At 38.6% G+C, this 14,151-nt stretch overlaps 1 protein-coding gene across 3 annotated transcripts in view; it reads left to right on the forward strand.

The window, feature by feature from the left end:
* The first annotated feature begins 364 nt into the window (after positions 1-364).
* The window catches only part of ERMP1 (endoplasmic reticulum metallopeptidase 1), a 38,027-nt gene continuing 24,240 nt past the window's right edge, over positions 365-14,151 (forward strand). Inside the window, exons 1-8 of one of the 3 annotated variants that reach the window (XM_058169370.1) lie at positions 365-465; positions 935-1,494; positions 5,281-5,582; positions 6,394-6,521; positions 7,650-7,755; positions 10,883-11,029; positions 12,975-13,067; positions 13,613-13,825. In XM_058169370.1, the coding sequence (XP_058025353.1) occupies positions 1,190-1,494; positions 5,281-5,582; positions 6,394-6,521; positions 7,650-7,755; positions 10,883-11,029; positions 12,975-13,067; positions 13,613-13,825 (1,294 nt within the window). In that variant the 5' untranslated portion in view covers positions 365-465; positions 935-1,189. Of the gene's footprint in view, positions 466-651; positions 1,495-5,280; positions 5,583-6,393; positions 6,522-7,649; positions 7,756-10,882; positions 11,030-12,974; positions 13,068-13,612; positions 13,826-14,151 lie in introns of those variants that run through there. The other 2 variants (XM_058169372.1, XM_058169371.1) reach the window with 2 other exon arrangements.

Here is a 14,151-nt window from a genome sequence, read left to right on the forward strand (position 1 = left end):
TTGCTGGCAATGTGGGTGTTCTGGTCTTTTTGTTTCCTTTTTACCTTTTAGAATAGAATGCAATAGAATAACAGAGTTGGAAAGGACCTTGGAGGTCTTCTAGTCCAACCCCCTGCTCAGGCAGGAAACCATATAGCATTTCAGACAAAAGGTTGTCCAATCTCTCTTGAAAATGCCCAGTGTTGGAGCATTCACAACTTCTGGAGGCAAGTTGTTCCACTGATTGTTTTGTCAGGAAACTTCTTTTCTGTCGTTGTCTCTTTTGAATGGCTCTTTTGAATGGCGTGGAAAAGTGCTTTATCTCCTAGAGCCCTAGGCCTGTTTCCTGGATATAGTTTGATACGCCATTCAAAAATAATTCATTTACATAACACAGGGACTAGAGAGGAGCGCCAAGACAGAGGAAAAGAGGAAGCAAAAAGAACATGCTGTCCCTGCCAAGCCGCCTCCATTCTTGGATTTCAGGTGCTTGGGAAGGCATGAAAGGGGCTGTAAAGTAAAGAGTGACCTGGGTAGGGGGAGAAAGAAAAAGTGGGAGGAGAGAGGGGGGGGAAAGAGGGAGGTGGGAGGAGAGAGGGAGAGAGAGAGGGAGAGAGAGAGGGAGGCGGGAGTGGCAAATGCCTGGCCAAGAGCGGAGGGGAGATGACAGGAACAGAAGGAATCGAGGAAAGCCGCTTAACTCGGCTCAGGAGAGAAAGAGAGAGAGCGGCCGGGAAGCAAAAGCGGGGAGAAGGGGGCGCGCGCGCAAACCTGGGTGAAAGAGAGGGGAGGGGTGAGCTTGAGAGCAAGAGAGGAGAGCAGAAAAATAAAGGGGAGGGGGAGAGACGAGACCAGCCGGAGAGTGAAGGGGACAAACCGAGGACAAAAAAGAAGAGAAAGCGAGGCGCTCTCTCTCTCTCGCTCTCTCTCTCTCTCTTTTTTTTTTGCCTCTCAGGTTCCCTCCTTTTCCGCCCGCCCCTTTTCTCGGAGCCGGTGCAGCTGGCCGAACGATTGGGGATTCCCGAGCTCCCAGCGATTGGCGGACTCGGAGGAAGGTCCTCCTTCTTCTCCCCCGCCCCCGTCCCTCCCTCGCGAATGAGAAGCGGTACTGATTGCGGCGAGGAAGTTTTGGACCTTTCTCGCTGCCGTAGACTTCTACACCGCGGCAAGTCCCGACGGGATCTTCAGCAAGGACCGGCTCAGGATTTAGATGGAGCGGAGTTCGGCGGCAGTAAATGCGGTGAGGCGCCTCCGGAGCCAGGCGCCGCCGCTGCACAATGATAATCACCAGCAGCAGCAGCATCAGGACCCTCCGAGGCAGCGCTGGGAAAAGGAAGATGAGCGAGACGGCAAGAAAAAACCGGCAGGGAGAGGCGCGAATTCCCTTCCGGAGCTGCTGACGGCGCTCGTGCTGCTCTTCTACTTGCTGGGTCTTCGCGGGCTCGTGCACGTTTCCTTCCAGCAGTTGGTGAAGGGGACCAGCGACCCCGCGGAATTCAACGCCCCGCGCGCCAGGTAATTGACAGCGCCGCGCGCTCATCCCGCCCGCGTGTGGCTGCCAATAGAGGACAGGTCATTTATCCGCTTGGAATAAGAAGCACCTGGTCCGAGTGATGTTTTTTTAAAAAATATATATTTTATTTTATTGTTTTGCACACTTGGTACCTGAACTTTTTTTTACTCTCGCTTGAGCGGTGCGTTTGGCAGTTTCTTCACTAAGTGCTAGATAGCTCCGTTACACTCCTCACCTGTGATATAAATATGAAGCCTCTTATTAGGACTCCTATGGGAACACCTTGTGTTCTTCCCTGTTGTCAAAGACCGGATTTTCACCATCGTCCCCGCCCCGCCCGCACTCTTTGTGTGGATTTAGCAATTGTGGCTTTTGGGTTTTTTTCCTCCCTTCATTTGTCTCCAAAATGAATCGAGGAATGTTGCTTTCAAATGCGTGCTAAAGTTCACGAGGGTGTTCCCATTTTTCCATGCATTTTTGCTAAATGTGAAACTTTGCTGGTTGATCTTTGGAGGGGAATTAGGTTTGGCCCAATAGAGTCCTTCAGTAAACCATTACAAAAAAAGAAGTGTGGGGGGGGGGCTTCTCCTGAATTCCTGGTTTTATCTCACCACGGTTGTAGTTTCTATATCTTGTCTATATTGTATGTAAAGGAGGATAGTGGCCTCTCTGACATTTCCAATTGGATATAGAGGAAAGTGAAGATAACCTTAAGGAAGGGATGCAAGAACGTTTAAGGCAAAACAAGAGACAACTCAGCCCTCAGAATGGAGAAGATGTGAGAAAGAAATTTGAAATAACACTGCTTTGAGTCTGTTTGGTATAAGGAGGCAGAAGGAAATTGGCAGGCTTTAAAATATTTTTTTTTATTACACCCTACAATAGTAAAATGCCATTTGTGGAAATCCTTGCTCTGTTTTCTGATCTGGTCCGCATCAATAATAAAAGTCTGTTGGTTACTACTTTGATTCAAGATGGAAAATACAAAATCCATCTTTTTCTTTATGCTCCTTTGAAAAATTAATGGTATTCTCTATTTGGGCTGTGGTGTGAACAGACCAGGAATAAGAAGAGCAAAGTTCACCCATAAAAACTCACAGGATGAATTTGGGACAGACACTCTCCTTCAGTCCAGTTTATCTCAGAGTTCCTATAGGAATGAAATGATGGGAAATCCCTATGCATACAGAAGATAGATAGATAGATAGATAGATAGATAGACAGACAGACACACAGACAGATAGATAATCTTTTTGGGAGAAGAGAACAGATAAAAAAATATATCTAAAGAGTATATAAATAATATTTGCTGCTCAGAATCAAACATTTCTTTCTCGAGATTGAGTTTGTATGTGAGATTTATTTATATATGCAATTTATTTATGCAATTTATTTACGCAATTTATTACACACCCTCAGTCCCAGTGGATGCTCAGCAATTTACAGATATTAGACAATTCTCATTTGAGCAATTCCTGCTGAAGGCCTATTGCATGTGCAGAGAGAACTTGAAGAGGAGTAAGATCAGTCAATCTATATCACTTTGCATGGAGCATTTGTAGAAGCCAAAATGAGCATAATGAAAAGAGATAGAGTCCCTTTCAATATTTAGAGAATAAGCAGTACTTCACCATATAGGTGAACTTGTTTGATTTGGAGTGAATCAAGGCATACATCAAGCCAGTTAAATATTGAATAGCTTTCTCTTTCCTGCAGTGACCTGAATAATGGGAAGAATAACCACACCAGTAATGAATCACTGAGTGAATATTAGTCTTTTATACATTTTATATCACTTTACCCAATGTTTACTTTTGTATGGGTCATTTGGTTTGTTTAAAACTTTGGTCTAAATTGTGCAACCTTCTTTTGTTATGGAAACCATATAATCAATTTAGTGCAATGCTGAATAGACAAATGATCTACATTTGCTATTTCTATTTCTTACAATATTTAAGTAAGGCCCATCTTTATATTTTTGAAAGTTATGAAATCAGGAAAGGGCAAGGAGTGGCATATCCCTTTTTTATATTATTTCCATTTCTTTAATTCTCTGAATATTTCTTTCTTATATCTCTATACTGAAGTAAATATAGTATCCACACTTTTGTACCAACCTGTATATGTATAAATAAACATTTTTCTAGCTTTCTGTGGATATTATTTTGTAGGTTACTCTTGACTTTAAAAGTAGGGGTAACAAAACCAATTAAAACATTTCTTTTGATCATATTAATAAAAGTAGCTGATGCAGTATGTATTATTTTTTCATAATTTCTTAAAGTTGAGCTATCAGTTATATTTCAGTGATTTTTGATCTTTTTGGATAGATTTCTCATCTATCCAAAATGGTGTTTATATAGAATTAACTCATATTGATTTCATTATAATTTGAGTCTAGAATCTTTAACATACCATACTTCATCATGAGTCCTACCATACTAATATAATTGGCACTTAATTTACAAGCAGATTAATACTTCTTTTTACTATTTATTATGTTACAAATCTGCCCAGTAACTAACATTGTCTAGGTACATTACAAATTTATCATGAAAACATTGTATGTTATAAAACAGTTTAAAGCAGTAAAGTGAAAATAATAACATACTGTTCTATTATACTGTTACTTAAAATCATATTAAATGAATACAACACTATAAAAATGCTTGGACACTTTAATGCAGGTGAAGAGGTAGTTCCCTGGACAGGTCATGCCATAAGCAGAAAACAGCTAGGATCCACTAAAAGAAGATTGGTCCTTCTAGCCTTTTAGTGCAGGGAAAAAACAGTAAGTTAAATATTGTCACCAAATGTTAAGTAGTCATTTTTCTCAGATTTCTATGCAATCCTGAAAAAAAAGTTATTGTGCCATCAAGGTGCTATAAACTCTTATTAACTACATGGGTAAATTTTCTTCCTAATCTGGTGCTTCCGATCTTCCAGTTCCCATTGTTCCCATTGCCAAGGTAACTGAGTCACTCCATCTTGCTCTTGCTTATCCTTTTAATTTCTTCAACTTTTCCCAGCATTGTCTTCGCCTGAGGGGGGAAAAAGTCGAGGCCGCTTCAATTAGGGAGATTCTGTGCTTACGTGAACCTCTTCCAAATAATATTCAAAGCATACATAGTCCTGTTTACTGTATAGGTTGCAGACTACACCTATACTGCTCCAAGAAGAGCCAGATATCTCAGTTCCTGTTTAAAAACATCTACAAGTTCCAGGTTTCTTGTTAATTTATCAAGGAAAATAGTCCAATAACATTAGAAAAAACTTCTCCACTTTTATAATTTCCTTAACGTTAGAATATTTTGAACCTGAATTATATTCCAGATTGATTTTGTGCTATATACATTAATGCAGTAACTCCGCATTGTAATGCTGTGCACATTGAAGGTAATCTTTTATGATAATGTAATACTATTATTTCATAGTAGATACCAATCAATTTGATACTTGAGTCAGAATTTATAAGAGCTGTACATTTCACCCATATTTATAGATTGCTGTGTTTTAAGTCAGTGATTTTCAACTGGTGCCATATATACTACTGGTAGGACTCCAAAATAGTTTAAATGGGATTTAAATTGTTGAACCTTGAATTGAGTCTTTCAAAACTTACCATACATAATAAATGTAGGAAAAAAACCTGACTCTTCTTTTAGCAAAAAGTATGTAAATGTTTGTTTCTATAATAATGGGACCTAAATTCTTTAATGGAATGATTGGTGGGAATTATGAAATATTTTATAACAATTTTCTAATGTTTTATTTTATATGTCCCACAGGAAATATTTAGAAAATATTACTGCAATTGGTCCAAGAGTTGTTGGAAGTCCAGAAAATGAAATTTTCACTGTTGACTACCTCTTGAAACAAGTTAAAGCTATTGAAATTAAATGCAATCATGCCCATACAATCTCTGTAGATATACAGAGGCCAACAGGCACTTTCAGTATTAACTTTCTTGGAGGATTCACCAGTTATTATGACAATATTACTAATATTGCTGTTAAACTGGAACCCAGAAGAGGAGCTAAACATGCTGTGATGTTGAATTGTCACTTTGACTCTTTACCAAATACTTCAGGTAAATAGCTCAAAGCATTTTACAGGAAAATTGTAATTGTTGAATTCTTTTTAATTCCATTGTGTTTCTAGCCATCAAAGATAGTCATAGCACAGTGAGGTATATCTGTTCTATTCTTAAACAAATGTAGTATAATTGAATGCAGTAACTGTTTCAAAATCATTCTAATTAGACTGAGATATAAAATAATTGTTCTTCTCTTCTGTTTCAACTTTTTCTGTTGAACTAATTCTCAGCATATTCATTTAAAATTACATGCTGTTTGTATGAACAATATATTATTTTGTTTAATTAAATTTATATTGCTTAAAAACAAATATAACTTATTCATTTGATTAGATTCTTGCAAATATTTATGAATTTATCTTGGCAATTCAAAATCTATTGAACATTGTCCCAATTTCTCTTATAGAACATTCCAAGGGGAAAAAAAAAATCACAGTAGCAATTAATGTTGCAAGTCTTTGCAGGTCATGGATTTTCTTCTTTTTAGTACTGTTCTTCCTGAATGATCTAAATTCAGTAATTTTGTAATGGTAAATTTGGCAGTGTTGAGTTCAGTTCCTGTTTGTAACGAACAGTAAACTTTTTTCCCCACTTTTTTATATTAAATGGCTTATATTTTATGGACAGAAAGTTATATAAAAGTGTCAGACTGTTGTGCATAACCGCAGGTCTATTCCCATTTTATTTTATTACTTTCTGAAATATTCCATTTCCCATCAATCTAGGCACTATGGTCTTTTAAAATGTTCTATAATTATGTTTCAGCCTCAGGAAATTAGTGTGTTATATATCTTATCATTTTAAGGTGCTAGTGATGATGCTATCAGCTGTTCTGTAATGCTTGAAATACTGCACATACTTTCAAAATCATCTGAACCTTTGCAACAATCTGTTATATTCTTGTTTAATGGGGCAGAGGAAAGTATCTTACAGGTAAGAAAGCACTGAGTAGATTCTTAATACTGTATACAGATTCTGTATTGATTGTTTCCTGATTGCTTATTTGTAGCCTATGACTATCATTAAGTGTTGTATCATTAAGTGTTAAATTTGTATCCTATGACTATCATTAAGTGTTGTAAGTGTTGTACCTTGATGAAGATATCTTTTCTTTTATGTATACTGAGAGCATATGCACCAAGACAAATTCCTTGTGTGTCCACTCACACTTAGCCAATAAAGAATTCAATTCAATTCTATTCTATTCTATTCTATTCTATTCTATTCTATTCTATTCTATTTAATATGAGCAAACATACAGAGTTTATTTTTTAATATCAAACTAAAATTACTATGAGGGTGTATAAAACTGAAGGATTTGACAGATACTTGAATAAAAGTAAGAATTTTTTTTCTTTCCCATCATGGCAGTGAAACTGAGTTTAGTTCTTACTCTTGATTATGTGTACATGTGTGGGCATGTGTTTTATGAAAACACTGTATTGCAATTAAGAAAATAATAGCTCCTTAGTTGACAGTGCTTATTTAAAATGGTCCTGCCCTCTTTGAGTGTCCTAACAAGCTATGCCTGTGGAGGAAGAAGATCAGAACATATACAGTGGCTATGTTTTATGTCAGGGGTCTCCGACCTTGGTCCCTTTAAGACTTGTGGACTTCAACTCCCAGAGTCCCTCAGCCAGCTTCAACTCTGGAAGTTGAAGTCTACAAGTCTTAAAGGGACCAAGGTCGGAGACCCCTGTTTTATGTCATTGCTACTGCCTGCCAAGATTAATCATTTAGATTATTCAGTCTCTCAAATGTGCACGTTCTCTTTTCAGACTATGAAAAAGCTGGCCTGCTTAACGTTTATTAGTGAATTGTTATATCATTTATTCTTTTTACATTTCATGTTGTATAATGTATGAACACATTTAGTATATGCTTATTAGTTTTTTTGATGCTGGCTTTGTAACCTAATAAACTTTGAACTAATTAAGCAAGAAAGCCAAGAGAGCAACAAAACGTTTTTCCAGAACTAGAATCTCCTTTGTGCAATCAGAAAATATTTCAAATATATATAGTATATATATTCTGTCCATTGTCTTTACTGTTTAAATCAAGGCTAGTCATGGCTTCATTACACAACACTCATGGGCCAAATCCGTGAAAGCATTTATTAATCTGGAGGCTGCTGGAGTAGGAGGGAAAGAACTTGTGTTTCAGACTGGTAAGATTTTTAAAACTGTTCATGTAAGTCTTGTGACAATTTAATTTCAAAATCACAATGCCTACGTTTTTCAGTTGAAGATCACAAAAAGATTTTCATTTCTGATAAACAATTATTTTGCTTTCGTTACTTGCTGTTAGATGTACCCTGGCTAATTGTTAAATGATTCTTTGTTACAAAACTGTCCCATTGCTAACACAAAGCTTTTATTGTGGCCTTTAAAAAACTGATTAGTGCGCTAAAGGGGAATTAAAAGTGGATGTTATTGCTTTTATAAATAGATTTATAAAATTTCATTGGCATATTTGGTAATTGGTTTAAATACAGTAGCTATTTGTGAATGTAAATGTGTGTTGAAAAGTGTGAAATGTGAATGAGGAGAGAGAACTGGCCTCTTTCCAGAAGCCCTTTGTAACCCAGATCCTGCTTCTCTGGGCTAAATGTTTATTTTCATCTGGAAGTCAGTACTGTTTAATCTCTGCACAAATATATGTTTGTCATGGTGATATCCCAGGGCTATATCAGTCTGCGAGAAGTGACATGACATTCATTTTTGTTGTATGACATTCCTGCAACTTGATGGAAAGTGATCTGCCAATATTAATGGAATTAAACATGAAAGAGCTGGAGCTTTAGCGGCAGTTTAACATCAATCTCCATATACTGATCTCAGCTTTAGGCAGTTTATAACCTAAGAAAGGCATTAGAAACTCATCTGGGTGTAGCAAGTATTTGGTTGCTTGCTACAGAAATTTATATAAGCAAGATTCTTTCTTACCTTAAACGGCCATCTGAGTGGCATACAACATTTGGGTCAAAGTACCCTGTTTCTCCTAAAATAAGACATCCCCTGATAATAAACCCAATCGGGTTTTTGACTGCATGCACTAAAATAAGCCCCCCCCCAAAAAATAACCCCTCCCGAAAAATATTTAAACGCATACGCAGTCGGTCCCCGCCATTTCCTCTGGTTTCCTCGACCTCCCTGAAAATAAGGCCAAGCACTTATTTCGGGGTTCAAAAAATATAAAACAGGGTCTTATTTTCAAGGAACACAGTATTTACCTTGGAGGAGTTTTAAGACAACTTGCACTAATTCATTGTTAGTAAAAATACATTTTAATGGCTGTTGCAGTTTCCTGTGGGATGGAAAAATCACTTTATTTAATTGGGTTCAGTTGGATTCCACTCTACGTTCATTTTTGGACTTTGGCTCTTTTAACAAATGCCATGACTTTCAGTTTTTGGAAATTATCTACCAGCCTATTCAGTTTGCAGTGCTGAACTATGGAGCTCATTGGCATTGTATTGTATTGGTGAGCAGGAGATAAGGCCTACATCATCTCCATACAGGACTATTATGTTGGGGGTGTAATAATCTGTGTTAGTCATTGTCTCCATCACAGAGTTAAAGAATAATTAACAAAGTAAGGCCCAAAATATATTCCTGACACCTTTGAATGAATATTGCTTCTGAAAGCAGTCTCTGGTTATTATATCTAACTCTGAGGAAGGAATTGGCATATGAATTTTTGATCACACAAAGAAGACACCGATTCATGTTGATATTCCCGAGTTTATCCCACAGAGTCTTTCTAATTGTAGAGTCAAAAGCAAATAGAAAGTCCAAAAATGACACAAATAAGGTTGATTATATAAATTATTCCTGGATAAAATGACATAATATCAAAATACGGTGTACACTGACTGACGATCTCACCTTGTTTGTCCCCTATAATTTCCTTAGTTTTCATCCAAGTTTGGAGCTTATTACTCACATTCTTTGCATATAACTTGTCAAGATAAGTTTGTGATTATTGAGGTTTTTCTCATTTTGTTGGAAATAGAAACATTTATGGTTATCCTAGTCCTCAAGCATCTTCTCTATTGTAATAGGGGACAGTATACAAAGTTTCATAATATGCTCCCGAGTTTGAACTGAGCCCTGATTGGCCCTGGGCAGAAATTCACCCAAACCAAGAACACTTCCTTTTCTTGACAGAAAGGATGTGTTGATGCCATGCATCTTTCATAGCCTTCAGCTTCTTTTCCCTAAGGATTGATTCAAATTGTGATTTGAGATCATACAAAATTTTACAAATGGCCTAAGATGGAAACATTTATAAACAACATAGATGACTTTAATTTTCCTTGTGAGCAGCTGACATTCTCAAACCATTGTTGATCTTAGTTGTACAGGTAAATGGGACCATTCCTTTTGAATCAAATTTGCTGATACAAATCCATCTGGAAAACTTGTGGTGAATTGACAAATAAGTTGAGCAAATTTTTAAAACATATTTGACTCTAGCCATTGAGTTGTGGCATTAGCATTTTTTTACTACCTTTGGGTCATGGTAGAGTGTGTCTTCTGAAAAGCCACTCTCAGGTGTGTCACGTTAAATGTGGGAAAAGGAATGGAACAAGAGGAATTTAAAATTCCTGTGAATTTGCTTTTGAAATCATATTTAGAATCAAAGTCATGTGTTTTGCTTATGGCAAAGCACAAATTAAAACATAGAACACTAAATTAAAATTTATTTTTATTTCACAGTTGTTGTTCTGTCCCCCCACCTCACATAGGAAGACACACGAGCAAACAACGTCTACCAGTCATTTATTTTTACAAGCCAATCCCTTTAGCAGATAAAAGTTCTGGCAGCTACTTTCCAAATGCCTGCCAAGTTTCTTATCACCTCTAGAAACAGGAGTCTGAGTATCTGTAGTCCGTTGCTGGGGCAACCAAAAGTTCAAAGAGTAGTCTGAAGTCATGCACAAAGTCCAAGCCTTAAGTCCGAAAAACCCCACCCACTTTTATCCCCTGTGGGGCATGGCTCAGTGACTCAGCAATCTCTGGCCCTTCCATGCCTCTTCCTTTGCTGCGCACGCCTCTCCCTCCGACACTGCCTGGGATCAATCCAAGATTGATCTTCGTCACTCCCTTTAAGTGGGTGCTCCAACATGCCTTCCTCCTGGCCTTCAGCTGGAACCTGAGACGTTGCCAGAAAGGAGGGTCCTGGAGAGGGAGGCCTTGTCAGCTCCTCCCCTTCACTTTCAGAGTCATCTTCCTCCATGAGGGCAGGCTCGAGAGCCGGAGTCACAACAGTTGTTCTCTTAATTCTTACAGGACCTGAAAACCCTTGGCTGGTACAGGCATACATCTCTGCTGCTAAGCACCCTTTTGGTTCTATCGTGGCTCAAGAGGTGTTTCAGAGTGGTGTCATCCCTGCAGACACAGATTTCCGTATTTACAGAGATTTTGGCAATGTTCCAGGTGTGTTAGTAGGATCAGTAGCTTTTGGGCCTATACTTGGAAGGACAATGAAAAATAGGTAGGAGGATTGTCAAACAAAGAAAAGCTTGTGATACAGAGCTGTCCAATGATGTTCATGTCTAATGTTGATGTGCACATTGCAGATTTTCTGAGCCAAAGAAATGGTAAGGTAATGAAGGTGGGGTTACAAGGACAATGGTTTTATTAAGAATGGCGAGTTGGATAAGGAGAACCTCCCTTGTTCTCCCTTATGGCTGGGCCAGTGCATTCTGAGTTAATGTTGATTTAGCAATAGCAATAGCAGCTAGACCTGTTTACCACACCATAGTGCTTTATAGCACTCTCTGAACACTTTACAGTGTCAGCATATTGCCCCTAACTATCTGGATCCTCATTTTACTGACCTCAGAAAAATGAAAAGCTGAGTCAACCTTGAGCCTCATCAGAATCGAATTCCAGGCTGTGGGCAGAGTTTACCTGCATTACTGCATTCTGCGCTGTCAGCTTTACCAACCAGAGTAATAAAGAACTGTTTATTAATATTTTTCTGAAACATTTTCTGAAGCCACCATGTGGGAAAGCAAGAAAGAAAAGCATAAATAATAAGCACACAATCAAAATTATGAAGCTGTGAGCAAATATTGAAATATGATTATTTAGTAGAAAATTTCATAGCAATAGCACTTTGTTATGTCCTGCACCGGCAGTGGCGGCCCCTAGTGGTGGAGATGGTTTCTTGTCTCCTGACACCGGTGACAGGCCGACACACAGGCCTCTATGTCTTTATCTAGTCCTGGCCACCACAGGTAGCTCCTACCCAGGGCCTTCATCCTAACAATGCCCGGGTGACCCCGGTGAAGTGTCCCTAGAATGGACTGTCGGAGGGGGGGCGGAACTACAACCCTATGCCCCCAGAGGAGGCAACCCTGTTGGGTAGAGAGCTCGTGCTGCCTTCGCTTATAAGGCTGCAATTCAGGGCTGACAGGACCCTGGGGCCATCCACGGAGAACCCAATCAAGAACTTTTGAGATGACTCTGTCCAAGCCAGACATTCTAGCAATGTCACAAGCAGTAACGGGAAAGGCGGAACCGTCAATCAGAAAAACATGGGACGCTGGAGCCGGGTCTTCCACCTTGGTCATCAATGGGCAACGGCTCAGCGCGTCAGCATGGCCCAAATGTTTCCCAGGCCTATAGACCAGGGAATAGGAATAAGCTGCCAGGAACACCGACCATCTGGTTATTCTTGGTGATAGTACTTGCGGAGTCTGTCTATCCCCAGCCAAAATCCCCAACAGCGGCTTGTGATCTGTAACAAGTTCAAACGGGCGACCGTAGAGATACTCATGGAACCGCTTGACCCCCGCAACCAACGCCAATGCTTCTTTATCCAACTGTGAGTAGTTGCGTTCCGCGGCAGCCAAGGTTCGAGAAAAGAATGCAATCGGGGCTTCCGACCCGTTGGGCAGCCGATGACTCAACACAGCGCCAACCCCATACTGAGACGCATCGCAGGAGAGGACAAGCGGCAGGTTTTCGTTGAACTGTGTAAGAACTGCGTTAGACACCAAGAGTTGCTTGACAGCCTGGAAAGCAGGCCCTGCCGGTACAGGACATAACACACTTAGACTTATATACCACTTTACAGCCCTCTCTAAGTGGTTTACAGAATCAGCATATTGCTCCCAACAATCTGACTCCTCATTTTACCAACCTCCAAAGAATGGAAGACTGAGTCAACCTTGAGCCTGGTGAAATTCAAACTGCCAACTGCTGGTACCCGATAGTCAGCAGAACTAGCCTGCAGTACTGCATTCTAACCACTGCGCCACCATAGCTCTTCATAGTTAATTTAACCTTACTTGTCAAATAATTAAATTTAGTTAGGAATACTTTGTAAAGTTATATTAAATAACGTTATGATTTAATTTAATTATACTGACAGGAATAGACCTGGCTTTCATTGAAAATGGTTACATCTATCATACAAAATATGACACAGTGGATCGTATATTGACAGATACTATTCAGAGAGCAGGTTAGTATTTGTAGTTTTTCATGATTTCAATGGCAAGGTAAGATTAAAGTATTGTTCCCCTTAACGAAAATTGAAATTAATAGGCCCAAAATCTCAGTATTCTAAAGATAACACTTTGAAAATAAAAAGTTTATGGATAAATATAACTAGGTAAATTAATTTTGCTTCTCCTATATTAAGGCGTTTGGGTAAAGTTAATTGATTTTAATTACTACAAGCAATTTAGATATCATAGCTTTGATAAACTTTTCCTTGAATTTTTCCCTGGTTACATCTTACTTGCGTCTTTATCATTATTGGCCCTGCAGTATACTGAATTATTTCTATACTTATATTAAGGTTTGTAACTATATTTTAAAAACTCAGGCCCTCAATATATTGAATTTTGTCCAGACCATTTACTGTTCCCCTTTCAATTTTTATTTGTTTTGTGAATTTAAAAAAATTCAAATTCAAATTGTTTCATGATATAATATTAATGAAATGGTGTGCTGATATACTTAATAAAAGACAAATCCTTAATATATACTATTTTTCCCCCCAAGGTGACAATATCATAGCTGTGCTAAAATACTTAGCAAACTCAGATATATCAACCAAATCTCGGGAATATAGACACGGAAATGTTGTCTACTTTGATGTTCTTGGCATGTTTATTTTGGCTTACCCAGCTCGTGTAGGTGCCATTATGAATTGCATCATTGCGTCAATTGCCATGCTTTATCTAGGCAAAAAAGTTCTACAGCCAAGAAAAAGAGGTAAGTTCATTTCATGTTCTATCCCACACAGACATTACCCAGGAATATTGTTCTATTTAAGAATAAGCAACTTTATATAAAATATAGAAAAAGAAATAGGAAGTAAAATACATTAGAAGCAGGGGTTAAAAGTAAAAGAAAACTTAATAAACCTTGTTTGCATATTGTGGCACATGGATTTTGGGGCCTGGCAAAGCCACTGCTTTGCAGATGTGAGCCAGACATTGGAGTGAGGAAAAAGAGAAAAAAGACAGTTTAGCTTTGACAACTCTGCTGTCACGAGGCTGATGAGCTGATCTGGCTACTAGGACCTCCTCAATTGCGAT

Source organism: Ahaetulla prasina, chromosome 2 (genome assembly GCF_028640845.1).
Source record: "Ahaetulla prasina isolate Xishuangbanna chromosome 2, ASM2864084v1, whole genome shotgun sequence".
NCBI classification, from domain to species: domain Eukaryota; kingdom Metazoa; phylum Chordata; class Lepidosauria; order Squamata; family Colubridae; genus Ahaetulla; species Ahaetulla prasina.